We start from the raw sequence: 26,098 nt of genomic DNA, 5'->3' as shown, positions 1-26,098 counted from the left end.
TAACAGCTAGTGTGGAACTAGGAGATATACAAGAAGATACTGACTAAATGGAAGAAATGAGAATTTTATGATTTATATTTTTTCTTCTTCGTTGGGATTATAGTGATTTAGAAGAAAAGTTTTTTGTCTTTTCTTTTTAACCCCTTTTTGTCCCGTTACTGGGTAGATTATATATTTTAAAAAATGGCTTTTAAGCAAATAGTACCAAAAGCCACTAAAAACTTTGAAATTTCTTCAGTTCAGATACGAAAATTAAAAGAAGACATCAAAGAGGAATTAAGAAATTTTTTACAGTTTCTGGAGACTCATTTTTCAGAAATAGATCAAAAATTTGATGAAATAGAGAAAGAGATGTTGGATTTTAAGGAAGTGGTGGAAGATCAGAAGAGGGAAATGAAAATGGTAAAGGATGCAATTGCGCAAATATTAAGGTCTTGTATTCAGATGGAGGGTAGTTTGGAAGAAATTAATAAAGTTAATTTAGAGTTGCAAAGGAAAATAGACGAAATTCAAAAGAATCAAAACAATTGGAACTTAGATAATAAGATGGAAGATATACAGGCAAAGGTAGATAGGGCAGATGAAGAAAGAGAAATATTACAATATAGATTAATGGAATATGCCATAAGGGTGAGGGGGTTGAAGGAAGTAGGAAGGAAAATTTAAGAGAGATTTTTATGCAAACTTTTGCTCAGATGAAGGGTGTGGAGCCAGAAGACTTTGAGATTAATATTGAAAGAATTTATCGTGTTAATTCTTGGTGGGCAAGACAAAATAGATTACCGAGGGATGTGGTTATTTATTTTACAACTAAAAAGGTTAGGTATGAAATCTTGCAAGCCTTTTATAAAAATAAATTTCAAATATTGGGACAAGATATAAAAATGATGAAGGAAATTCCTCCTAAAATGTTAAGAAAGAGAAGAGAATTTGCTTTTTTAGTGGATGAGTTTAAGAAATATCAGATATATTTTAGATGGGAAGTTCCAATGGGTTTGTCAGTGAATTTTAGAGGTAGAAAGTATTTTCTTAGTACAGTTATGAAAGCAAGACATTTCTATATTAATGTTTTAAAGAGTGGGAATCCTTTGTTGTTAGATGCTAAGTTAATTGGTTTGGAAATGATGGAAAATAGAATGGGAGAGGGGAGGAATGTTTAAGATGTGAATATGATGATTATGGTTAATTTCTAGAATTGATTTGTTTAGGATATAAATTATAGGATTTTTGTTGTTTGTTATTTGTAAGGTATAAACCTATGGGATGATACTATTTAATTTTGATGGATGGAAAGTAAAATTTATGAATGTAGATAATGTTGTGGATGTAATGATGTTGTTTATTGTTATATTGTGGATGTAACTTAAAAGATTATTCGTTTTAATTGATACACTTTGGATATAAGTTTAAAGACAGCAAAAGTTATGAAGTTAAGTTGGAAATATCGTATCTGACTTTATTTGTAATGATATTTAACCGATGGAGTAATATTGGAAGATTGGACATTAAATGTTATGACAATTGAAGAAATATATAAGTGATGAAAATTTGAGCTTGAGAAGATGGACTGTAATTTAAGAAATGGACTTATGAAATTTGAAGGAATATACAAGTGGAGAAAATTTGAATTTGAGAAGATGGACTAATTTTAAAAATGGACTGTAAGAAGAAGTAATATGTGAATGGAAGATAGTATTGGTATTGTTCCTTTTCTTTTTTATTATTCTTTCTTATCTATTTTTATTGTGAGGGGATTTAAAGTTTTGAGGGGAGGAGTTTATGTATATTTTGTATACTTTAGCTTATGATTGTTGGTCATAATACCTGGTATTTGCTCTGGGAAGTCTGGGGGAGGGGGGGAAGAGGGGAGAAATGATACATGGATTGGTTATTAATGTACAGTAATGATTGAAGATATGAAATTAAAATTTGAAATGATATTGGGGCTGCCCGACTGCCATTTCAGAAAGAAAGGGAGAGAGGAATAGAAGGAGGGAAGAAAGTAGGTAGGAAAGAGTTGAGGAGGAGGAGGAGAATAAATTCATAATTTTAAATCTTGCGGACCATTAATATGATCTGCTTAATGACCTAAGTGGGCATGGCTAGGTGGTCATGTGACTGGGTGGGTGGGACCAACTCAATGTCACTCACATCAAGGGGCACCTTGCCGGCCTCTCCTTGCCCCTCCCCTGCCAGCCACTCCTCGCCTCCCCACCTGGGCTCCTTAGGGCCCCAACAGGAAACAGTTGTTGGAGCTAAGCAGCCACCACAAGTTTGCAAAACAGCTGGCTCAGTTCAAATTGGATCTGACCGAGAAGGAGGCTCAGCAGAAGCACCTCACTGAGGACTACAAGCATAGGCTTTCCAAGCAGGGGGAAGACCTGCGGGAGTGCAAGGCCAGGTACATGCATCTGGAGGGTCAGCGGGCTGAGATGGTCAGCCAGTTCCCGGCCATGAGGCAGTCCCACTGGAACAAGGCCCTCCGGCCCTTCGCCACCAGTGGCACTTCCCTCCAGCCTTCACCCAAAGCCCTGCACCAGGAGGTTGAAGCAGACCACAAGTCAGAATTTCTGCCCCACTTCGACCCACACAAAAAGATCCTGAAGGGGGAGACTCTCTGCAGCAACACAAACATTCATTGCACGTATCTATCCCAGGGGTCATAGTTTGAGGGCTCCTGATTTAGTGCAATATAAAAACTGCAAATAATTTTTTTGCGGACCACCAAAATTTTATTGCGGACCACCAGTGGTCCAGTGACCGCTGGTTTAGAAGACAAGCAGCAGCCTGTTTCCCTGTAGTTTTCCGGTTGGAGGGTTTTTTTTTTTTTTTAGAATGATGGTAGATTCAGTTCCAGTCCAGTTTAAAACGGCAAATCATGGTAACAAGAAAAACAAGAAAAAAAAAAGAAACCCACCTTTGAATCTTGAGCTGGGATTATATCTGGGCTGCTACATTCACTCCTAAAAAACTGGCTTGCTTGGTGCTGGTGAGTCTCCACTCAATTTAAATCCCCTCTTTTGCAAGAGCGAAGACGACGGTTGTGGTATTTTCAAATCTTCCCGCTCCTTTTAACCTTCGCTGCTGCTGCTCCTTCTTCACTTCTTCCTCTTTCTCTCTCTTTTTTCTTTCTATTTCATCAGGGGATTATTTTTATTTATTTATTTATTTTGTCACACAGTATATATAAGCATAAGCACGAAATAACTATATAATTTATAAGCATATATATATAAGCATAAGCACGTAATAACTATATTAATTGGATATAATGGAAGTGATTATAATTGCTGCGTCTCTCTTTCTCTCTCTCCTCCCTCACTCGCCTCAACTTTAAAAAGTGTCTTTGGGCGGCTCATTGGATTGCGAAGGCAGCCATCTTTCTCCACTCTCTCTCTTTCAAAACTCTTTCTTTTGTGATGAAGGGAGCATATATATTGAAATATTAGGATTAGTAGAAAACTTGCTAATGATATTTGATGTCTTGTATACCTGCATGGTCTCTTGTTTGTATAACACTGATATATATATTGTGCCCATTTGTGGTTAGAACATAAATATGCCATCATGGATGGTTATTGAGGTCACACTGACTAAATTCCTGGATTTATTTATTTTATTAGATTTTTATACCGCCCTTCTCCCGAAGGACTCAGGGCAGTGTACAGCCAAATAATATTATGGTGATTATTATCATCCTGAAAATATATGGCATATGTCTCATCTTGAGAGTATCTGGAACGTATCAGAGCAATCTACATGCTTTTGTGCTGTCACCTTTTGCTGTCTTAATTGGGGACTAATTGACTAATTAGGAAGACAAACTAATTAGGAAGACAAACCGCCCTGAGTCCCTTGGGAGATAGGGCGGTATATAAATATGATTAATAAATAAATAAATAAAATAAAAAAAAACGGAAAAGATAACACTACAGAAAGATGTTAGATTACATTCACTGACTTTTACTATTCTTTACTATTTGGTTAGATTGTATTACTATATATAAATCTAGGGGTTAGATTACATTCGCTGACTTTTACTATGGGAACCTACAAACCAGATTCCAGAATATGCAGATGCCAGAGTTGAGGATTTATGACCTTTTGGGTATAAGAGTGTAGGAAGTTAGCACCCACCCCCCTCCTAGAAGAATGAAATATTTTAGAAAATATTTAAAAGGCAGAATGTATTTCCCTGGGTGAGAAATGGAGAAACATGTTTTAAAGACAAAGCAGCTTCCTGACTCTCCACCTTTGTCAATGGGCCATTAAAGCCTCAGCCAAGCTCACTCATTTCCCCCCCCCACACCTTTGTCAATGGGTCAGAGGTAGAAACTCATTCTCCCCACCTTTGTCAATGGACCGTCATTTGCAACACAATAGGACTCATCTAGCAACAGAAACCCACCCCATGGCAAGGCTCAAGCAAGCTTAAGAGACAACCTACAACGTTAGCTAAGACCCCCTAGCCCACCTGGGAGTTTGACAACCAATCAGGGTACTCTTCTTGTGCCCCAGGAAATTCAAAGCTCAGAAAAAGCATAAAGCTAGGGAGTGCACAGGATCTCAGCCCTTTTCTGTTCAGGATCTCAAGCCATGTGATCCTGGCCACCATTAAACCATCTTTCCAAGCAGCCTCCATGTTTCCAGTGTCTGTCCCCACTTGGAACTGAACCCAGATGGATATTTCTTCCAACAAGAGGACATGGCTTTCTCTCATGACTTTGTAGTTCCTTCCTTGCATGTATGTATCTATGTGTTTGGAACGACTAACCATTTTGAGCCTGATCAGGATTAAAATGCTATTTTGCTCAAGCCTCTGTTGAAGTCTCTTGATTTTTTTTTTGTTTACATTTATACCCCGCCCTTCTCCGAAGACTCAGGGCGGCTTACAGTGTATAAGGCAATAGTCTCATTCTATTTGTATATTTTTTACAAAGTCAACTTATTGCCCCCAACAATCTGGGTCCTCATTTTACCTGCCTTATAAAGGGTGGAAGGCTGAGTCAACCTTGGGCCGGGCTCGAACCTGCAGTAATTGCAGGCTGCTGTGTTCTAATAACAGGCTTCTAACAGCCTGAGCTATCACGGCCCCTTGGATTGGCATTTATGAGCTTAGACATATTAATAAGTGAACCTTACAGTGATTTTTGCGGCCTGGAGAGTAGCGGCGTTGAGGCGGCAAGGGGGACTTTACTATCGGACGGTCCTTACCTCAGCTTCCCCGATGTTTTCAGTTCTTTTCTTTAAAAGCTGCTTGGGTGAAAAATGCGCCCTTTTTTGCAAGCAGCTTCAAACAGAATCCACAACACCGCGGCTCCCTCACGACCCGACTGAGGAGCGCTCCATGCCGGCCGCCATCTTCTCTCTCTTTCTCTCTTTTGAAATGAGGGGGGAGGGCCCGCCTCCTTTTTGAACCCTCCCGCCCCCCCCGCGCCCTTTGCGGCCCGCCGATTGGTCCCCGCCGCGTCTCGCGCTGGGCGAGGACTGGCGGGCTCGCCGGGGCCTTGTCCCGCCTCCCGGGACGCGAACGCCGCCTCCGATAAGCGGAGCGGGCTGCCTCTCTCGCGGCGTCATCTCCGCGCCGGCCCCGCCCTTCGCCTGACGGAGGGGGGCGGCGGAAAATCCTGTCAGGCAGAGCTGGCGCGGATCGCTCCGGCTCGGCCTGCCTGGCTCGGCTCGGCTCGGCCTCCTCCTCCTTTTCCTCCTCCTCGAGCGGGACGGGCCCAGCGCCGCCATGGGCACCCGCGACGACGAGTACGACTATCTCTTCAAAGGTGGGCCTGAGGCGGCGGGAAGGACGGAGCGAGCGAGCCTCCGGAGTGGGGGGCTGGGAAGACGACGACCCTCCTGCGGGTCTCCCCCGGGAACCCCTCCCCGCCTCTGCTCAGGCCTCTCGGGGCCTCTTCAAAGAAAGGAAGGATGGGGGGGGCTTGAAAGAAAGGGAAGCCCCCCCTCAAAGACCCCCTTTTCCCCTTCCCACCTTGGGAGGAGAGCGCCCTTCCCCCTTCACCCTCCGCAAGCCCCCCCACCCCCAAAGGTCTCGGGTGGAGGCCGCCCCCTCCCCTCCCCCGGTAGCCCTTTCCAAGTAACCCCCAATCGCCCCCCCTTTTAAAAGAACCAAAAATAATGCAGAAAATGCGAGGGGCGCCATTTCAAGACAGCCCTGCTTAAAAATAAGAGGGGGGGTCGCTTCTTCTTCCTTTGGGTTTGCCCCATGCGGGGGGGGGGAATCAAACCCACCCAGGGTCGCTGGGAAAAAGGTGGGAATAAGGAATCCGATGCATTATCATTTATTTCATACAATTCATTAGCCTCCCCATCTGGTCGCAGGGTAAAGTTTGTAATTCTGGGTGGTTTACGGTATTGTAAAAAAAACTATTACAAAATGCATATATAATTCAAATAAAATATAGTATAGTATATTTTATAAATACAGTGCAATGCTATTACAGTATCGGGGGTTTTCGATTCAATTGTGTAGAATGTGAAGGTTGTGTGTGTGTGTGGTTTTTGTTTTTTTATAGTTTTCTTATGTGTGATGCACAGGGAAGATGGCATTCAATTTCGTTGTATGAGGTGCAGTGGCGATAAAAGTAAACTTAAAAGAGTGTAAAAAGTGTACTGCTAATCATTTATTAGTGTTGTTGGATTTGAGAAGCCGATGGGGATGTTCAGAAGGGTCTTCCTTTGGGTTTTGGCTTGCCAGAGGATCAGTGGCAAGATAAATCTAATGAAGTTATTTGTTTTATTAAATTTGTTAGCTACCCATCTTGCCACAGGGGGTAAAATAACTCTGTGTGTCCAGTTTAGGGTGTTCAAAAGGATAAAACGATATAACCTGTATAATTTGAATAAAAGAGTGTAAAAAGTATAAATTGTGAGTAATTATTTAGTGCTATTGGGTTTGGGAAGCCAATGGGTGTTCTTCTGAATGGATGTTTAGGAGGTTTTTCCTTTGGGTTTTGGCTCGTCAGACGGGGGTCAAACCTGCCCAGGATTGCTGGGAATCGGTGGCAACAATGAATGTAACGAATTATTTATTTTTAAAAAATTTGTTAGCCACCCATCTTGTCACAGGGTAAAATAACTCTTTAATTCTGGGCGGTTTAGGTATTCAAAAGAATAAAACTATGGAGCATGCATTCATAATTTGAATAAAATACTGTAAAAGTATCAATTGTTAACAATTGCTAGTATTGTCCCAAAGGTGCTTTTTCAAGAGGCAACTGGACTTTTTGGTTTTTCTTTGAAGACGGTTCGCTTCTCATCAGCTGAAGAAGCTTCTTGGAAGAGAAGTGAAACATCTTCAAAGAGAAAACCAGAAAGTCCAGTTGCCTCCTGAAAAAGCACCTTTGGGACAACCAGGACCTGGATGGCTGACAATCTCCATGGACAGTTATTAGTATTATTACATTTCAGAAGATGGGTGGGTGCTCTTCTGAATGGGCTTCTGGGGTGGGGGGTTGTACCTACTATGCTCCCCTAAGGGGAAACCCAGCTCTGTCAATCCTCCTTTTAATGTTTAAATGTTCTTTGTTCTGAATGTTTTGTAATGTTTGGTTGGTATTACATGGCTACATGGAAGCCACTCAGAGGGGCTTGATAGGGAGATGGGCGGCCTATAAATTTAACAATAATACTGGCCAACCCCTCCTCTTTAATCAGTGGAAGGGCTCGCTTCCAGAAATGGTGAGTATTCATCACCTTTAAGAAAAGACTGGACAGCTGTTGGTCTGGAATGGTCTCGGGCTTGGATTAGAAGATCTTCAAGGTCCCTTCCAACCCTCCTTCTTCTGTATTCTTTCAGGAATGTCTTCTCAATCAAAAAATGTGATGGATGCTTTCTGTAGGTCGTTGTTGTCCCCTTGCTTTCTTGACTGTGTGTGTGTCTGTGTGTGTGTCCCATGATGTGTAACAGAACAGAGCCATTGATAAGCTTATGTGATGCTCACACTAGAGCTGGCTGGGCTTAAAAGAGGGGGTGGGAGATTGTCAGAGAAAGAAAGTTCATCATTTCCTGTGAGCATATTTGGGGGTCTAGAGATTCAGAGGCTACCAGCATTGGGGTGCGGTAATAATCCAATCATTTTGAGTTGAGAGGTCCTGGGTGCTCTCTGAGCTTGCTTGTTTTCTTGCAGACATTTCATAACTCTAACTAGGTCTAATGAACTAATGAAACATCTGGAAGAAGACAAGCAAGCTCAGAGAGCACCCAGGACCCCTCATTTCAACCCTGAGCTGCAAATATTCTCCCTTATTGGTACATTTGAGTTGCAATTAGCATCGTAGAGCTGGACTGTCAGTCAACTGACGCTGACCTAGAGAATAGATGGATCTCAGGCTCCGAATTTAGGCTGTAGTTCTCTAACTTGGTTAGCATGAAGAGGTAACTTAAGCTAGTAATGAAATTCAGCAAATAAAAAAAAAACAGACAAACCCTCCTTACAGCCCCAATATCAGGTGACTATGGAGTCCAGTGTTTTAGGTATGTTTGCTGATTCCTGTGAAAGTGGTCCACAATTGACATGTCTCAAAGTTGCTTTTTTCTTTAAAAAGGCAACTGGACTGTTTTTTTCCTTGAGGAAAAAACCTTTTTCTTCTCATCCAAGAAACTTCATCAGTTCTAATGGGGGTGGTGGTTGTTAAGGATGTTGCTGCTTACTTCTCTCTAGGGCTATCTATTTGTTTAAGTTGTGGAAAGTCACTGTAGAAAGCAAGTGACTTCTCAGGTGACCCTGAGGACACAGCTAAACCTCCAAGGGCCTCAAGGACTCTCTAAAAAGGATGCAAATGACCAGCTGTCTGTAAGGAATATAAATCCTTCCAATCCCCACCATCCAGTCAGAGGTGAAGAAGCTTCTTGGAGGAGAAGCGAAACGTCTTCCAAGAAAAACCAGAAAGTCCAGTTGCCTCTTGGGAAAAAAACACCTTTGGGACAACCATGACCTGGATGACTGAGAATCTCTACAGACTTGCAGAAAGCAAATAGAATGTGAGAATGGGCGGAGAAAGTAACAGTTGGAAACGAAAGAAAAATCAAAACTCAGAGAAGATGAATCTTTTTACCTGCTAAGTTAATAAGGGGACACAGGAGGCATAATTGTAAGCTAAACTGGGATTTCTGTACACGCTGTTGCTGGTGTAATGCAAGGAGTACCGGCTGGGTCACCTCACATTTCTAGGTGGTGAATGGATGAATGAATACTGATGGAGTGTTGTCTTTTCCTGCCCTGGCAGTGGTGCTGATCGGAGACTCCGGCGTGGGGAAGAGTAACCTCTTATCCCGTTTCACACGGAATGAATTCAACCTGGAGAGCAAAAGCACCATTGGGGTGGAGTTTGCCACCAGAAGCATCCAGGTGGATGGGAAGACGATAAAGGCCCAGATCTGGGATACGGCAGGCCAGGAGCGCTATCGTGCCATCACCTCTGCGTAAGGCTTGAAAGGCAGCTTGGGGGGATAGTAGGTGGCTAACGGGGTGGGAGGGTGGGTGGGTAGGGTGTTAAGATCATTAAAGGAAGTCCTTGATGTACGACCATAAGGGAGCCCAAAATTTCCACTGCTGAAGCGAGTCACTTAAGTACTTAAGCCACAATCACCGCAGTTCAATTAGTAACACGGTTGCTAAGGGCATCTGTCGTCTTCATGGACTTTGCATGCCAGAAGGTCACGAAAAGTGAAAGCCCCACCCTGGGAAACTGCCACTGTCATAAACCCAAGCCACTTTTCAAGCGGTCAGATTTTGATCATGTGACCCTGGGGATGCGCCAATCTTAAGTATGAAAAGTGGTCATAAGTCACTTTTTTCCGGCGCCGTTGTAACTCTGAACCGTCCCTAAACAAAGGCTTGTAAGTGGAGGGTTACTTGGACGTGTTCTCACAAGATTTTAGAATGCCCATTTGGTGGATACTCTTGGCTACAAGATCGTAAATGGGCCACTTGGTAGTTTGTGCTGTGGTCAAGAGGTTGCGATAATGTCGGGCTTTCAGTTGGCGTAATATACTTTAAAATAATTTCAGCTACTACCGTGGTGCCGTTGGGGCCCTTCTGGTTTACGACATTGCCAAGCACCTGACCTACGAGAACGTGGAGCGTTGGCTGAAGGAGCTGCGGGATCACGCAGACAATAACATTGTCATCATGTTGGTGGGGAACAAGAGCGACCTGCGTCACCTGAGAGCTGTGCCGACGGATGAGGCCCGTGCTTTTGCAGGTTTGGCCCGTGGTCTTAAATTTATTTCATTTATCAGTTAGCAATTTAACATTTTTATTAAGTTGTAAGATAAAATAAGATACAAAATACGAAAGTAAATAGGAAAGCAGTGCGGGGGAAGAGGGGAAGAGAAGTGAGGGAAGATAAGAGAAAAAGAAACTTTGACTTCTGACTCTTTCTGTTGAAGTAAAATAAGGCATAATTAACATCAAACACAACTTTTTGGTTTTCCACAATAATATGAACAAGCCATTTCTATAAAGATCTATCAATCTAATTGGTAAAACCCAAAATCAAAGTTTCATTCTTTTCCACTTCAAGCACAAAGTTCAGAAGCAATCTGGTCTCCATGTGGAAACAAAAGCACTTATATTCTTTTCCTTAATCAAAATAGTCAATTTTGGCCATTTCAGCCAACTCCATCAACTTCTGCAGCCATTCGTCCTTGGTGGGAATCGAAGTGTCCTTCCATTTTTGGGCATACAATAGTCTTGCTGCTGTCAACATATATAATGTCAAAGCATTTTTGGGAATCTCGGGAAGGAAAAAAAAACATCACATTATGCATGCCTTACAAAAGCTTTGTGCAAATTGCTGAAGCGTTGCAGGGATTTTGAGGGATCCAAAGTGCATTTGCTGCAGTAAAGTCTAGAATAAAAATATGTCCCTAGCAAGAGACCCTTCAGGTATGAGAGCATCCACTGTTCAGGAACTACTGCACAACACTGCCCCCCCACCCCGAAAACCAGGGAATTCCCCAAGCATCCTTTGGCCCGTTGCTGCATTCTGGACCAGTTGTAGCTTCCAAGTGGTCTCCGAGGGCAGCCCCATGTACAATGCATCGTAACAGTCCACATGCACAAGGCAACCAAGCTTGTGAAGGATCACGAGAAGAGACACTATAAGCAGGAAGTTGGAGAAGCCAAAGGCACCTGTGCTCTTGAGCATAAGCAAATCACTGTTTTGAACTTGCTGAGCCTTAATATGTCTTAGAATTAGTATGTTTTTGTGTTGCCTCTTGCCAGGAGACGGCATCACACTCCGCAATCCCTCAAAGTTACAATGGCCACTGTGGGACAAAGTGGGTTCGACACTCTTGCCTCAAGTTCAGCCTCAATCTTTATGCCATGGTGGTCGAGACTTACTATAACTGTAGTTGAAGTCATGAGTTTGGGGGCAGAGTGTGGAAAGCCGATTGAACATATTGTGTTAAATCGCACTAAGCCCCATGGGCTAAAATGGTGGTGGGTTTTATGGATTTTTATGCTGTTAAGATTTTAAAACATTTAAAACATTAGGCCACCTGGAGTCACCTCTGGGTGAGTTGGGCAGCCACGTTTAATAAATAAATAAAATGCTTCTTGTGTTCCATTTAGACTTGAACAAACTTTGATTCTTCTTTGCTTTAGTTAGCAAAACTAAGCCACTTTGAAAACATGATGAAACTTTGTTGTTCACAATCAAAGCTAGCTACAAACATCAATTTTGGATGCCACAGCAACTCTTCTTCAATTAAAACTGAAGAAATAGAACTGTCTAGTTCTCTCCCGGATTGGAAGAGAGGCATCAGACTAGGTGCTAAACCCAGCTGGTCATGTTGGTTAGGTATAATCCAGACTAGTATTAATTTTCCCTTCAGTTAACTAATTTTTTAGGGAAAAATCCTGTTAAACATTAAATTGGCCTTCCCCAGTTTGAGTGCTCCTCTGTGCACAAAGCAGCCATTAAGATTGAAATGATATTTTAACTCTTTTTGTCTTGCAGAAAAAAACAATCTCTCGTTCATTGAAACTTCAGCACTTGACTCAACAAATGTAGAAGAAGCCTTCAAGAACATCCTTACAGGTAAAGGAACCCAAACTCTCTTATGCCCTTCAGGTGTGGCCGCTGTCCCACTTGGGTATCAGAGTTTGAATTTGGTGGTTGTATATTGTGGTTCCTGTCACTCATCTCCATCTGGCAAACGCCTGATTGATTGACAGGGAAGGAATTGAGTGGCGGTTTGTAAGGTGGGCTTGTTGGAATGAGGTCTTCTCAAGAAGGTGCTGCCCGATGGAAACTTGAGTGACATCCACGCCTAGAGTGTGCTTCTTGCCAACTTTAGCCTCTTGTTTAGGATCAGCTCCTGGTCATAACTAAATGGCAAGTAGAAAACTAGATAGTGAAGGATAGAGTTGATGTGCTATACTAAATTTTCCAAAACCAAATTAACCCTCCATTTAGTATAATGGGAGAAAGAAGAGAATATATATTAAATCCAAATGGATTTAACGTGTAAAGTGGAGAATGAGTCTTAGCATTTGATACAGATAGTTCTTGACTTATGACTGATTGTTTAGTGACCGTTCAACGTTAAGAGCCATGGTGGCGCAATGGTTAGAATGCAGCATTGCAGGGTGATTCTGCCCACAGCCTGGAGTTTGATCCTGAACGGCTCCAGGTTGACTCAGCTTTCCATCGTTCTGAGGTCACTAAATGAGCCAGATTGTTGGGGGCCAGAGGCTGACTCTGTAAACTGCTTAGAGGGGGCTGTGAAGCGGTATATCAGTCTTAAGTGCTACTGTTATTACAACAGCGTTAAAAAAGTGACTATATAACTGGTCCTTGTTCTTATGGCCGTTGCAGCAACCCTGTGGTCACGTAATTGTAATTCAAGTGGCACCTGTCGTGGGGGGCAGAGAGTTGGGGACCTTTCATAACAGTCCCAGTTTCTTGGGGAAGATTAATTGCCCACCCCTGGAGTAGGGGGAGAACGATGCCTTGGGTTACTGCTGCTTTCTATATACAGCTGTTGAGGCAGATGTGGGAACCACTCACAGGGAAGTAGAGTCAGTATCTGAAACCAGTTACATCCTCCTGCTCCCCAGCCTTAATTCCAGGTAACCAAGTGCTTAGGGCCCTTGGCTTCCACCTTTTGTTGCATGGGCCCAGATGGTGGCGCTGCCCTCTCAGAAGGAAAGTCCCCTTGGGAGCACCAAACCCAGGGCAGGGTGGCAGTCAGTATCCAGGAAGCCTGAATGGCTTTCAGAGGCGCCTGTGCTGGAGATAAACACCCGTGAGATCCTGTGGTTGAAGCCGTGGACTCCAGGGAGCCAAGAGCTTTGTGCTACAGTAACATCCCTGCTTATGCTGCTTGGCTCCATTGCTGTGTTGGCAGTGCGATCCCCGAGGCCCATCATCCTTGAGGGCTTCAACCTGCCCTCACGTGGCATCCAGTCTGGTAGCCTAGGAGTGGGTGGCCACCTTAGCAACAGTGAACCTAACCCTGTTTTTTGCAGTTTGGGTTCTTCCTGCTTAGAGTCTCTTTGTTCTGACTCAGCTCCCAAACACGACCAACCCTCTGAAGTGAACACAAAGATTCCTTTATTAGGAGCCCTGGCAGCCCCCGCAAAAAGTTTCTCTCTCCCCGCAGGCTAACAAGTCTGTCCAGCCGGGAGATGAATAGTTGCCTGCCACACCTATTCATCTCTGCCCCCTGCCTTTTATCCCCAGAGCTAGGGTGAGGCTTTGCTAGCAGCGGTGGCTGTTCCATCCCAAGGACCAGCCCATAGATTTCCACTGTTCTCCTCTCCTCTGCTTTATGTGTATCTGCGCATCAGGCACTTGACCCAGCTGTTCCTCCTCTTTCTCATCAGCCACCTCCAGACTTGGGGGCTGTTGACTCTACATCTGAGGGCTGATGGATGGCCTCTGTCTCTCCCTCTCTCTCTCTCCCAGCTCCACTCCCTCTTCCCCCTCGGAGCCCCCAGGTTGCCCTGATGCTGGCCCTGACTCCCACGCCTCCTCCTTTTCTGATTTGGCTGTTGGAGGGGTCGGCGGGCAACAGGCTACAACACTCTTCTCACGATCCTTCGTAACTTAGTTGCCTTGTGCACATAGACTATTACAATGCACTGTCCATGGGGCTGCCCTCGGAGACCACTTGGAAGCTACAGTTGATCCAGAATGCAGGAACAGGCTGGCGATTTCCAAAGGATGCTCAGGGAATTCTCTAGGTTTTCCAGTGGCTCAGTAGCTCCTGAGCAGTGGATGGCCTTGTTCCTGAGGTCTCTTACTATCCCGCATTATACTGAGGTTTTCTGCGACATACAAGTGCCAATAATTTATTAAATGTCTCATAGTCTGGATTCTGGGTGGATGTTTGGAGTGCTGAAAGAGGAAGACATCTGAGCGTGGGGCATGCCCACATTTGGGGTTAGACTGTGGGGCTAAGGGAGGTGAAGTGGGCTCTCTTCTCGTCCTTTCTTTCCTGAGTGGGCTGCCATCCAGGGGCTTCGTAATTTCCTACTGGGGAGGAGTCATAGAAACCACCCACTGGCTGCTGAGAGCAATTTGCACAACAGCTTTTGGACTTGGGCTTCTTCTCCAGAAGCAGGTGGCTTTGCCCACTGTCAGTGATGTACCTACCTGTGACCTTACCTGGTGCAAGGACTTAGGTGTGGTGATTTTGACACCATTATTGCTCTTTTTGATAACCACAAATACACTCTGCATGAAGCTGCCTACAAAGGCCACTACAGCCAATTCTCCGGAGAACACAAAATACTGTTTGCCCCACACTCGTTACTGGTTGGTTTCCATATCCAGTTTCAAGAGCTGTTTATTTTTAATCCCTTATGGCTTGGCACTGGGCTACCTGCACGGTTACCTATTAGATCATCTATGGCAAGGGTATCTGCTGGCTGGGGGGGGGGGGATTGTCGCAGTTAAAAGTCCAGAGGTCCCAAAGTTGCCAAGGTTGGACATTCATTATTTAGAGAGAGAAACATGTTCTCCACTCCCAGAGAGGTGACAGGAATTAAAGCCACTGGAATAATCTCCCAGTGGAGATGAAGTTTGCTGATGTTCAGAAATGCTGCATGTTAAAACAAGAATGTTTTAACTAAGTTGTCCCAAAGGTGCTTTTTCAAGAGGCAACTGGACTTTCCTGAGGTTTTTTTGGAAGACGTTTTGCTTCTCATCCAAAAAGCTGCTTCAGCTCTGACCGGATGGTGAGGAATGGAAGGATTTATATTCCTTGCAGACAAAGCTGGTCCTTTGCATCCTTTTAGAGGGACGTTGAGGCCACTTGGAGGTTTATCTCAGGTGTCCTCGGGGTCACCTGAGTGGTGCAAATGGTTCCTGGAGTCTGCAGTTTTTTCCTCTGGAAATCCATTCCTACTCCCACAACATTCTAAGAGGGTCCATCCCAAATTGTGTAGCTAAAAGTCCAGAGAAAATTTCCCGACTACAGGAGCAGAACCAGGAGCACTACTCAGGGGACCCTGGGTCACAGCAAATGCTGAGCAGATGACTAAACCTTGCAACATGCTGGATCCAACTGTTGCTTTCCGTAACCCGGGGTCGGGTCGTCCCAGCCTGCATGTTACGGGGCGTCTTCACCAGTTGCTTATGGGGCCACAAGAAATGTATTCTCATCAGAGCCGCCCTCTGGTCTCCTTTGCAGAAATTTATCGCATCGTGTCCCAGAAGCAGATCGCAGACCGGTCTGCCCACGACGAGTCTCCGGGGAACAACGTGGTGGACATCAGCGTGCCTCCCACCACCGACGGACAGAAATCCAATAAACTCCAGTGCTGCCAGAACCTGTGACCTCCCTCGGCCGCTGCCCGTCCTCCTCCTCCTCCTCGGTCTGTTCTTCAGCCGGAGACACGTGCGCACTTCCTGGGCCCCTCCCCTTTGCTGACCCCTCTTTCCTCCCTTCCGTTTTAGAGCATTCTCAGAAGAGGGCTAACCTCCCCTTCCCTGTGACTGGTGATGAATGTAATGCTGGGTGGGTGGGTGGGAGGGGTGGGTATCTTTGAAATTCCACCACGAGCCAGGAAATGTTCTCTCGTGTGGGTGCTCGTGGGTGCTCGTGGGTGCCTCATTTAGAAGAACAGAAAGGATGGGTGCTTGAGGGACCTCAAGGGAGCGTTTTCGTTGTTGTTTTGTTGCCTTTCAGGCTGCTCTGCAGGCACAAAAGAACTCTTAAATCAAGGAGAATCCACCCTTTTCTGGCTTCTCAGGAGCTCTTGTTGGGGGGGCGTCTGTCCTGTGGGCGTGCACACTGCACACTCACACCTGGAAACGCATCGATGGCCCTGTGACTTGTTCGCCTTCCTCTCTCGGGTCTCAAGGGCAAATGGGTGTGGGGGCATAGCTTTCCTCATTTTTTGCCCACTTCTTTCTCTTGGATCTCTGCCCCCCCCCCCGCCCCCCTCTCCTCCCCGCTTTCAGCCTGGGACAATGAAGTCTGTCTGTGCGCAGTGATCTCAGCCTTCTCCCGACCCACCACCGGAGCTGCGCGCACGTCCTGAGAACCGGCTTGGAGATGTCACTCTGGCATGACACTAACAAACGTTAATATATAAAGTACCAGCCGAAGGCTTTCCGGGTCCCCTTTTTTCCACCATAGGAATGCTTCCTCATGTATCTCCGAGATTCCATGTCTGCATGTTGGCTTTCTTCCCTAGATAGTCCCTGCCCTCCCCCACCCCCTGGTTCCCCTCCCCCTTCCCTTCGGATTGAGTGTGAAGCAATATTTTTCATGCCATGTACATAACTTGCACTGGTAAGGTTCTTCAAAGGAATAGTTGTAGAGAATCAGATACTTGATAGCTTCTTCTTCTTCTTCTTCTTTTTTGGTAACAGTTGAGCATCTTGGAATTTGTATTATCTCCTTTTAGGACACTTGTGGTTTATTTCTTATCATCTTAATATGCAGCTCTCTCTCTCTCCCTTGAGTATTTACGTTCTCCCCCCCCCATTATATTTGGTGCACTGAAGATCTAACATTGGCCAAGGTAAAAACATGGTGCACCCCTAATTAGAATATTTGCTGGCAAACCCATCATTTGCAAGAAAGGATCTTGATTCCACCGAACCTGATTCTGCTAATTTTTATTTTATTTTTTGCTGTTCAGTTTTGGAAGGAAGGATGAAAACAGCTGATGGGGCTGGGGTTTCTAAATAATCACAACAGCCTCTGGCCAGGAGGCAGTTATTGCTGGGCAAGCAGCTGCAACGTGTACGTGTGTTTTGCCAGCAGAATTTTGATCTTGCCCCATTTATTTGGGGCATGGTCACGAGAGCAGGACGGTTGCCATTAGCTTCTGTTATCTGGTTGGACAAAAATGATTTCGGAGCGTAATTTCGACATTCCTCTAAATCCGTTGCCTAGATCTCAAATGGCACTTTTTTTTTTTGCCAGTCAACAAATTTTTAAAAAGAGCCATTTTGCGATTCGAATTTTTTAACCTCTGATCTATTGAGAAAACCCCTTTAAGGATAGCCTGGGAAGGAAGGAAGGAAGCTGTTGTCCTCTTGCCAGCTGATCTCCAGAACGGAGCCGGCCTTCCCCTGGGCTTGGCAGCCTGCTTTCCGAGCAGGGTTTGCTGAGTCAGAAGGCACGCAAGAAAACAAGAGCATTTCTTTTGGAGCCTGGCCATTTTATCTCTCTTCGGATGCTGCCGTCTGCTCCAAAGCCACAAAGACGACATCACCATGGCTTGGAGAGGCAGGAGAGGCGATTTGTTTTGAGGGAAGTTCTGGAGGCAGGCTGGCTGCTCGGGCCTCCTTCCTGATTTCGGAGAGGTGTTTTTGAACTGTTTTGTGTTTTTGGGAAGCGCTGCATGTGAGGCGCTTCTGGTTGTTGTCATCTCGGTGGGGTTTTTTCTGGCACATCCACACATGGCGAGGCCTTTCCTCTGACTAAGGCAGTCCAGGGTGCAGATTCAGCCGTTATGTAACCAGCGGAGAAAATATGGCTCCCTGGGAATAAGTGAACAGCCACCCACATTACAAGGGGTCGGTTTGGGTCTCCTCTTCCAGGCTGTATTGGATGGGTAGCCCACCCGACATGGCCTTCCTTCAAGTGTTGCTGGCAGGCTCAGTTGGTCTACCCATTATCAGACCTGAATCTCCTTTCCCATGTTGGACCCCAGACCTAGTAGATCGAATCTCCTTCAAATTTAAAGGCTATCCTGTTTCTCGGACCCTCTGCTCCCCTTTAAATTGCACCCAAATCTTTCTTTGGAAAGAGTGACTGGATTCCCCCCCCCCTTCCCAGTCAATCTCAGATGACACCCCCCCTTTTCGTTTTTGGTCTTTGGTTCTGGAGGCATTTCTCTTAAAAGGAACCGAGGAATAATTTCACGGGGGGTGGGGACCCAGCTTCTGTAAGGATGAAGGGAGGGAGGGAAGCACAACAGGAAGTATTGGAAGAAATGCCCCCCTCCCTAACCTGAAGAACCTCAAGCAGCCCTTCCGAGGTGGGCAAGTTATCAGTCCACATGCTACGTGTTTGCATTTGAACTAACAACTCCGTGGAAATCTCTCCCTCCTCTGGATCATAGCAGCTAACTCAATTAAATAGGAGGAACATGGTGCCTCCAATTCTCTCTGGTTGCTCCTTGGCCTCGGCCCAAGTTGGCTCTTCTTCTTTGCTCCTTGCTTTTTTGACTTGCTGTTGCTAACTCTCAGTCGCCCCTCCTGCTGCTGGCACCTTCAGGGCTGAAGACCCTCGGGGCCAAGGAAGAGAAGAAATCTGAGCAGTGCTGAATGTCCAGGCCCCATTCCCCTCCTGCTCCCCCCAACCCCCCTCGCCTCCCTTGGCTGCCTTGCAAGGATCTTTGGCACTCGGCAACTGGGAGACCAAACCCCTTTGAGGCATCTCTGCCTCCCGCAGCACCCAAGTTTGAGATGGGGGGGGTCTCTCTCTCTCCCTGGGAAAAACCGCAACCTTTGCAAGGGTCTAAAGAAGGACAGTGTGGCAGTTCTGGGGCTTGGAATCGGCCACCGAGTGCTGGCGAAACTCTGGCAAGGCTATGAAATTTCTTCTCTCGCCTGGTTTTGAAGCCTCCTGGAGCCTGAAGAAACTCCAGAGGTGGTAGGGAGAGGAAGGAGTCCGAGGGATGTTGTGTGTGTGTGTGTGTGTGTGTGTGTGTGTGTTTTTTTTCTTTCTTTCCCCCTCTTCATGGCTTCCTGCAGATTCTTTGTTAAGTGCAATTCCCCTTGTAAATAATTCCCCTTGGATTTTGTGCATGGTTATTCTGTATTGTGGATATATAAAGATTGCCAAACCAAATAGCCCGTTTGTGCAGTTGTTTTTTGTTTTCCTGAGAAGTAGGTCCTTGCGCCTGGGTAAACTTTCAGCTGGGGTGGGTGAGAGGAAAGAAAAGCAGACTAAATTCCTGAAAAAAAAAATCTCATCCAAGTTTTTTTCTTTTGGTTTTCGATGAGCACGGGGGAAAATTCTGTTTTCTGTAGAAACCTAAACTGCTGGCAGATTAAAAAAAAAAACAAACCCAAACCACATTATGCCTTAGCATGTTGTACGAACTGGACTGTCACCTCACCTCCGTGCATTTCAGATTGTTTTTAGTTGGCATGCTATGTTTAGATATCTGTTGTAGTTTGCGAGCCGTGATTGGTGGTCAGGCAGGCCCTGTAGGGCAGGCTCTCCCCGTTCTCTCCCCAGCACCAGTGGGTCTGGGGGAGAGGGAGGGGGCTTCAGTTTGGATGCTGCTGCCTGACACTCTTTGGAGATGATGGTATCCACAGGAGGGCAGTCAGTACAGTAACTCTGATTTGCGTGGCTTGGGCCACCATTGGCTCTCCCCGTGGCCATAAAGGTCTGGTTCGTATCATAACAGGTCCTAAATAAACCCCTTTCCCCTAAATAGTTGACTTCGTTAATTTAGCTAAGCCAGCCACTGAGGCTTTTCCGGCCTTCAGATCCAACCCTGGGGCTTTTGGAGTCACATAACATCCTGACCCACAAGCATCCATATTGAGCCTAGTCTTTGCGGGCTCTTTATGGGAACCGTGCAAATTTTTTTTTTTTAATTTGAATTTATATCCCGCCCTTCTCCGAAGACTCAGGGCGGCTTACATTGTGTTAAGCGAAATCTTGGGAAATCTTGGGAAGTATGGATAAATAATTCAGTCGGGGATCAATGGGTTGTTTGAACTCTTTTTGACCAGGAAGATCCTTCATGGACTCAGAATGTGGAGAGATCCCTTGAGGCCACGTAGTCGAACTCTGCGCTGTGGGCAGGGGTCCCAGTTAAAGGATTTAACGGCACACGGTGTGCAAATACACACATGGCAGTATTTGAAGAAAGGAAGTCCAACTGATCGCCTCTCCGGAGCTCGAGTCCAAATGTTTCGGTTGCTTCTGGCTTTGCGTTGTGTTGCAGCTTCACTGTTGCCATGACTTTTATTTATTAAATTTATATGCTGCCCATCTCAATGTCGAGTGACTTTGATCTTCTATGAATCCAGCTGTGGTGGCACAATATGTTAATAGGCTTGCTCAAACTTTGGTTATGGCATAAACCAGCATAGATTTTGTTCCGTCTCGCCTCCGAACGATGGCTTAATTAGCTGGGTCTTATCAGCTCTGGCAGCAAAAGAGCCAGCGTCTGCCAAGAGCCCTCGTTGCTGCCAAGACGCTGGTGAGTCACAACCTTCAGCTCTAGTCAATCCGTGGATATGCGTGACACTAAGAGACACACCAGCTCTTGCTGCCTCTTATATCCTGTGGGATGTGGCTCCAAGACTCAGCACTTCCTAGGCCTGCCCCTCCCCTGTTTCTGTCGTTCCCTTCTCTCCTGCCTACGAAACCTGGGATTGAGCCAAGCCTGATTGCTGTCAGCTGGGTCTACAGGCATGGCCTGGGGAAGAGTCAGGGACGGAGGCCTCATTATCTCCTCCACCTGGCCTGCTTCTGGCTCCTGGAGCTGAGTCAGGAGGCCGATGCTTCTGAGGTAAGTCCTGATGGCCCTTCCCCTCACTGTCCAAGGCACTTTCGGCAACTGGGAGACCAAACCCTTTTGAGGCATCTCTGCCTCCCGCAGCACCCAAGTTTGAGATGGGGGGGTCTCTCTCTCTCTCCCTGGGAAAAACCGCAACCTTTGCAAGGGTCTAAAGAAGGACAGTGTGGCAGTTCTGGGGCTTGGAATCGGCCACCGAGTGCTGGCGAAACTGGCAAGGCTATGAAATTTCTTCTCTCGCCTGGTTTTGAAGCCTCCTGGAGCCTGAAGAAACTCCAGAGGTGGTAGGGAGAGGAAGGAGTCCGAGGGATGTTGTGTGTGTGTGTGTGTGTGGTTTTTTTTCTTTCTTTCCTCCTCTTCATGGCTTCCTGCAGATTCTTTGTTAAGTGCAATTCCCCTTGTAAATAACTCCCCTTGGATTTTGTGCATGGTTATTCTGTATTGTGGATATATAAAGATTGCCAAACCAAATAGCCTCTGTTTGTGCAGTTGTTTTTTGTTTTCCTGAGAAGTAGGTCCTTGCGCCTGGGTAAACTTTCAGCTGGGGTGGGTGAGAGGAAAGAAAAGCAGACTAGATTCCTGAAAAAAAAAAAAATCTCATCCAAGTTTTTTTCTTTTGGTTTTCGATGAGCACGGGGGAAAATTCTGTTTTCTGTAGAAACCTAAACTGCTGGCAGATTAAAAAAAAAAATACCCAAACCACATTATGCCTTAGCATGTTGTACGAACTAGAATGTCACCTCACCTCCGTGCATTTCAGATTGTTTTTAGTTGGCATGCTATGTTTAGATATCTGTTGTAGTTTGCGAGCCGTGATTGGTGGTCAGGCAGGCCCTGTAGGGCAGGCTCTCCCCGTTCTCTCCCCAGCACCAGTGGGTCTGGGGGAGAGGGAGGGGGCTTCAGTTTGGATGCTGCTGCCTGACACTCTTTGGAGATGATGGTATCCACAGGAGGGCAGTCAGTACAGTAACTCTGATTTGCGTGGCTTGGGCCACCATTGGCTCTCCCCGTGGCCATAAAGGTCTGGTTCGTATCATAACAGGTCCTAAATAAACCCCTTTCCCCTAAATAGTTGACTTCGTTAATTTAGCTAAGCCAGCCACTGAGGCTTTTCCGGCCTTCAGATCCAACCCTGGGGCTTTTGGAGTCACATAACATCCTGACCCACAAGCATCCATATTGAGCCTAGTCTTTGCGGGCTCTTTATGGGAACCGTGCAAATTTTTTTTTTTTAATTTGAATTTATATCCCGCCTTCTCAAGACTCAGGGCGGCTTACATTGTGTTAAGCGAAATCTTGGGAAATCTTGGGAAGTATGGATAAATAATTCAGTCGGGGATCAATGGGTTGTTTGAACTCTTTTTGACCAGGAAGATCCTTCATGGACTCAGAATGTGGAGAGATCCCTTGAGGCCACGTAGTCGAACTCTGCGCTGTGGGCAGGGGTCCCAGTTAAAGGATTTAACGGCACACGGTGTGCAAATACACACATGGCAGTATTTGAAGAAAGGAAGTCCAACTGATCGCCTCTCCGGAGCTCGAGTCCAAATGTTTCGGTTGCTTCTGGCTTTGCGTTGTGTTGCAGCTTCACTGTTGCCATGACTTTTATTTATTAAATTTATATGCTGCCCATCTCAATGTCGAGTGACTTTGATCTTCTATGAATCCAGCTGTGGTGGCTTACAATATGTTAATAGGCTTGCTCAAACTTTGGTTATGGCATAAACCAGCATAGATTTTGTTCCGTCCCCCTCGCCTCCGAACGATGGCTTAATTAGCTGGGTCTTATCAGCTCTGGCAGCAAAAGAGCCAGCGTCTGCCAAGAGCCCTCGTTAGCTGCCAAGACGCTGGTGAGTCACAACCTTCAGCTCTAGTCAATCCGTGGATTTGCCTGACACAAAGAGACACACCAGCTCTTGCTGCCTTTTATATCCTGTGGGGTGTGGCTCCATGACTCAGCACTTCCTAGGCCTGCCCCTCCCCTGCTTCTGTCGTTCCCTTCTCTCCTGCCTACGAAACCTGGGATTGAGCCAAGCCTGAATGCTGTCAGCTGGGTTTGCAGGCGTGGCCTGGGGGGGGAAGAGTCAGGGGACGGAGGCCTCATTATCTCCTCCACCTGGCCTGCTTCTGGCTCCTGGAGCTGAGTCAGGGAGGCCGATGCTTCTGAGGTAAGTCCTGATGGCCCTTCCCCCTCACTGTCCAAGGCACTTTCGGGCATGGGGCCAGGTTTGGGGGCGGGAGCCACAACAGATTTGTTGATGGCGGTCTATTTTCTCTTAGGACAAGCATGGTCAGCAAAGCGTTACTGTTGTGTCTGCGCCCCCCAAGCTGGGCCCCCTGCCAGAAAGTGACTCGGAAAGTGAGGGAGAAGGGCCATCAGGACTTACCTCGGGAGCACCGGCTTCCCTGGCTTATGAAGACTCAGGGCGGCTTACACTATGTCAAGCAATAGTCTTCATCCATTTGTATCTTATATACAAAGTCAACTTTTATTGCCCCCAACAATCTGGGTCCTCATTTTACCTACCTTATAAAGGATGGAAGGCTGAGTCAACCTTGGGCCTGGTGGGACTTGAACCTGCAGTAATTGCAAGCAGCTGCTGTTAATAATGGACTATCTTACCAGTCTGAGCCACCAGAGGTTTTCTGGTGGGTTTTTTTTCACTCATCATGGAAACCATTCGAATCTAAAAACAAACAAGAAAATCAAGGTACCTTTAACGCTGGAGCACTTTGTCTGGACCAGGTACTTTCTCTTGGCTTCTGGGTGGGAGGCCTGAGAGAAAGCGCCTGCTCCAGGCGCACAGCCCGGAAACCTCTTTTGTGTTCCTTTTCTCCAGAAACTTGGTCAATCTGAGGGAAGGAAAACGAAGACGGGCAGACTGACGGTGGCTTGCTGACCTTGATGGGAAAGTCGGTCCCATATTTCAGAGCTGTGATAGTCACAGGACTGGCCCGTTGGTCACCCTGAAGCAGCTCCTCTACTTGGGTGCATTTAGATGCTGTCTCCTCCCCGGGTGGAGGAACTGCTCTGGGATGACCAACGGGGTAGATCCTGTGCATGTGACCAGTACAGTTCTGGAATATGGGACCGGCTGTGGTGGGGCTGGAAATCTCTGCCCTGTGCAATGTACAACTTTGCAGGTGATGCAATGTGCAAAAAGGAACGCAGTCCTTATGGGCTGGAACAAAATAATTATGCTGTTGCGGCAGGAAGAGGGGGCAGCACAAGTGGGCTAAAGTGGTGGCGGCGATGGCTGGAAGGTGCGGTATAAACAAAGATGATTAGGGGACTGGAGGCTAAAACATATGAAGAACAGTTGCAGGAACTGGGCATGTCTAGTTTAATAAAAAGAAGGACTAGGGGAGACAGGATAGCAGTCAATCTAATATCTCAGGGGTTGCCACAAAGAAGAGGGGGACAATCTATTCTCCAAAGCACCTGAGGGTAGAACAAGAAGCAATGGGTGGAAACTGATCAAGGAGAGAAGCAACTTGTTCCAAGGAGAAATTTCCTGACAGTGAGAACAATTAATAAGTGGAACAACTTGCCTGCAGAAGTTGTGAATGCTCCAACACTGGAAATTTTTAAGAAAATGTTAGCCATTTGTCTGAAATGATGTAGGGTTTCCTGCCTGGGCAGGGGGTTGGACTAGAAGGCCTCCAAGGTCCCTTCCAACTCTGTTGTTATTATTATTTCTGCCAGCTATTGGTGCCAAGGCAGCCCTCGTCTCCTGCTGCTTGGGGCTTGGGGAGCAGCTAGATCGTCCCCCTGGAAATTCTTGTCTCTTGGTAAACTTCGGCTGGGCTCCTCGAGACGAGAGTTTGCAGGGGGGGCGATCCAGCGTCTACAGCGGATAGCAAACTCCGGCTGCTCTCCAGACCAGATGCCGTTCACCGCTGCGATTCCCAAGCGGCAGGAGACGAGGGCTGCCTTGGTGCCACCGACTGGCGCAAATACACCGAGGCGGAATGCTGATGCTGCGCAAATGCAAGAAGCGCTTCGCTTCACTTCCAGCCATCGCCACCGCTGCTTCGGCCCGGTTGCACCCATGCACCCACCCCCGCAACGGCACCATTAAAGCATTCCAGCTTGGCCAGGGCTGGGCTCTTTTTTTGCACATTGCACCACCTGCAAAGTTGCCCATTGCACGTGCCACCCCAGGTGCGTGAGCGCAGCCACGTGCCTACCGTCCCCCTTTATCTGCATTTATTTCCTTTTTTTTTCAACAGCAACCCTTAAAACGGCACGGACTTCAGCTCCCAGAATTCCTTAGGAAACAAAACTGGCTGGAGAATTCTGGGAGTTACTCCACTCACTTTAAAGCTGCCACGGTTGCAAAACACGGATATAGAAGTTCATACTTCTACTTGCCACCCTGTGCATGTTTGAGAAACAAATAAAATAAATGAAAATAAAATAGATGGACGCAGCACAAAAGAGGCTTCCAGGCTGAGCCGGGCAGACTCCTGGCTCTGCCTTCCAGTTGCAGCTCGAGGGGCTGCTTGCACCGCTCGGCTCAAGGGGAGGTTTGGGCGCTACCTGGAGTGGGGGTGGGAGCTGGCAGGCAGGCAGGGGGATGTGGGCGGTGCAGCTTTGGGCTCCCGCTGGTCAGGGGCCGCGCTGCCTGGAGAATCCTGGGAGTTGAAGTCCACAAGTCTTCCAAGCTGCCAAGTTGGACGCCGTCTGTGTAAGAGCTTTGCGATCCAGGGCTGCAGTTCTCCATCTCTGCCGCTTTAAAGAGGTCTGGACTTCAACTCCCAGAATTCCCCAGCAAGCGCCGGAGGAACCAATGGCAAAGAAAGGGGGCGTGGCTTCCTCCTTCCCTCTCCCGCCAGTCGCGGAAAAGAAACCGGCCGTTTACAGCTCGCGCAGCCCAGGACGGGGAGAAGCGCGCATGCGCGAGCTTCCTCTCTTTTCTCCCTCCCTCCCTCTCGTCTCAGGGGCGGGCGCTTCTTCGCCCCTGACGCCCCGGATTGGCTCTTCTCTACGCCACCTTCCGATGTAGGAGGCAATTGGCTGCGCGCGCGCGCGGGGGTAGGGAGGCGGGGAGAAAAGGGGCGGGATCCGCTTTACCTCCCCTCCCCCCCTCCCCGTCAGGTGCCCAAGGAGCCGCGGCTGA

General features: G+C 46.7%; 1 protein-coding gene and 1 long non-coding RNA gene across 2 annotated transcripts; one reads left to right on the top strand and one right to left on the bottom strand.

Annotated features, from left to right (window-relative positions):
* Positions 1-5,590: 5,590 nt before the first annotated feature.
* On the top strand, positions 5,591-19,288 carry RAB11B (RAB11B, member RAS oncogene family). Its single transcript, XM_058163704.1, has 5 exons — positions 5,591-5,777; positions 9,241-9,436; positions 10,025-10,218; positions 11,983-12,063; positions 15,665-19,288. Exons 1-5 carry the CDS (start codon positions 5,738-5,740, stop codon positions 15,808-15,810), a joined length of 657 nt encoding a protein of 218 aa, XP_058019687.1. The 5' UTR covers positions 5,591-5,737; the 3' UTR covers positions 15,811-19,288.
* On the bottom strand, positions 10,229-26,064 carry LOC131188438 (uncharacterized). The gene is made up of 3 exons (XR_009152779.1): positions 25,519-26,064; positions 23,599-23,662; positions 10,229-10,752 (listed from the first exon to the last, which is right to left on the bottom strand). It is a non-coding gene; the product is annotated as an uncharacterized LOC131188438 (long non-coding RNA).
* Between the last annotated feature and the right edge of the window lie 34 nt (positions 26,065-26,098).

This window comes from Ahaetulla prasina, chromosome 1, assembly GCF_028640845.1.
Source record: "Ahaetulla prasina isolate Xishuangbanna chromosome 1, ASM2864084v1, whole genome shotgun sequence".
Classification (NCBI taxonomy): Eukaryota; Metazoa; Chordata; class Lepidosauria; order Squamata; family Colubridae; genus Ahaetulla; species Ahaetulla prasina.
Note: the sequence above shows the minus strand (reverse complement) of the source record. Positions and strands in the feature narration are given on the sequence as shown.

Bases quoted from the DNA above. Each gene is read 5' to 3' on its own strand.
- RAB11B (XM_058163704.1), top strand. From the start codon at position 5,738: ATGGGCACCCGCGACGACGAGTACGACTATCTCTTCAAAG. The intron at 5,778-9,240 runs GTGGGCCTGAGG...CTGCCCTGGCAG, and splicing joins GTACGACTATCTCTTCAAAG to TGGTGCTGATCGGAGACTCC. The intron at 12,064-15,664 runs GTAAAGGAACCC...TCTCCTTTGCAG, and splicing joins CTTCAAGAACATCCTTACAG to AAATTTATCGCATCGTGTCC.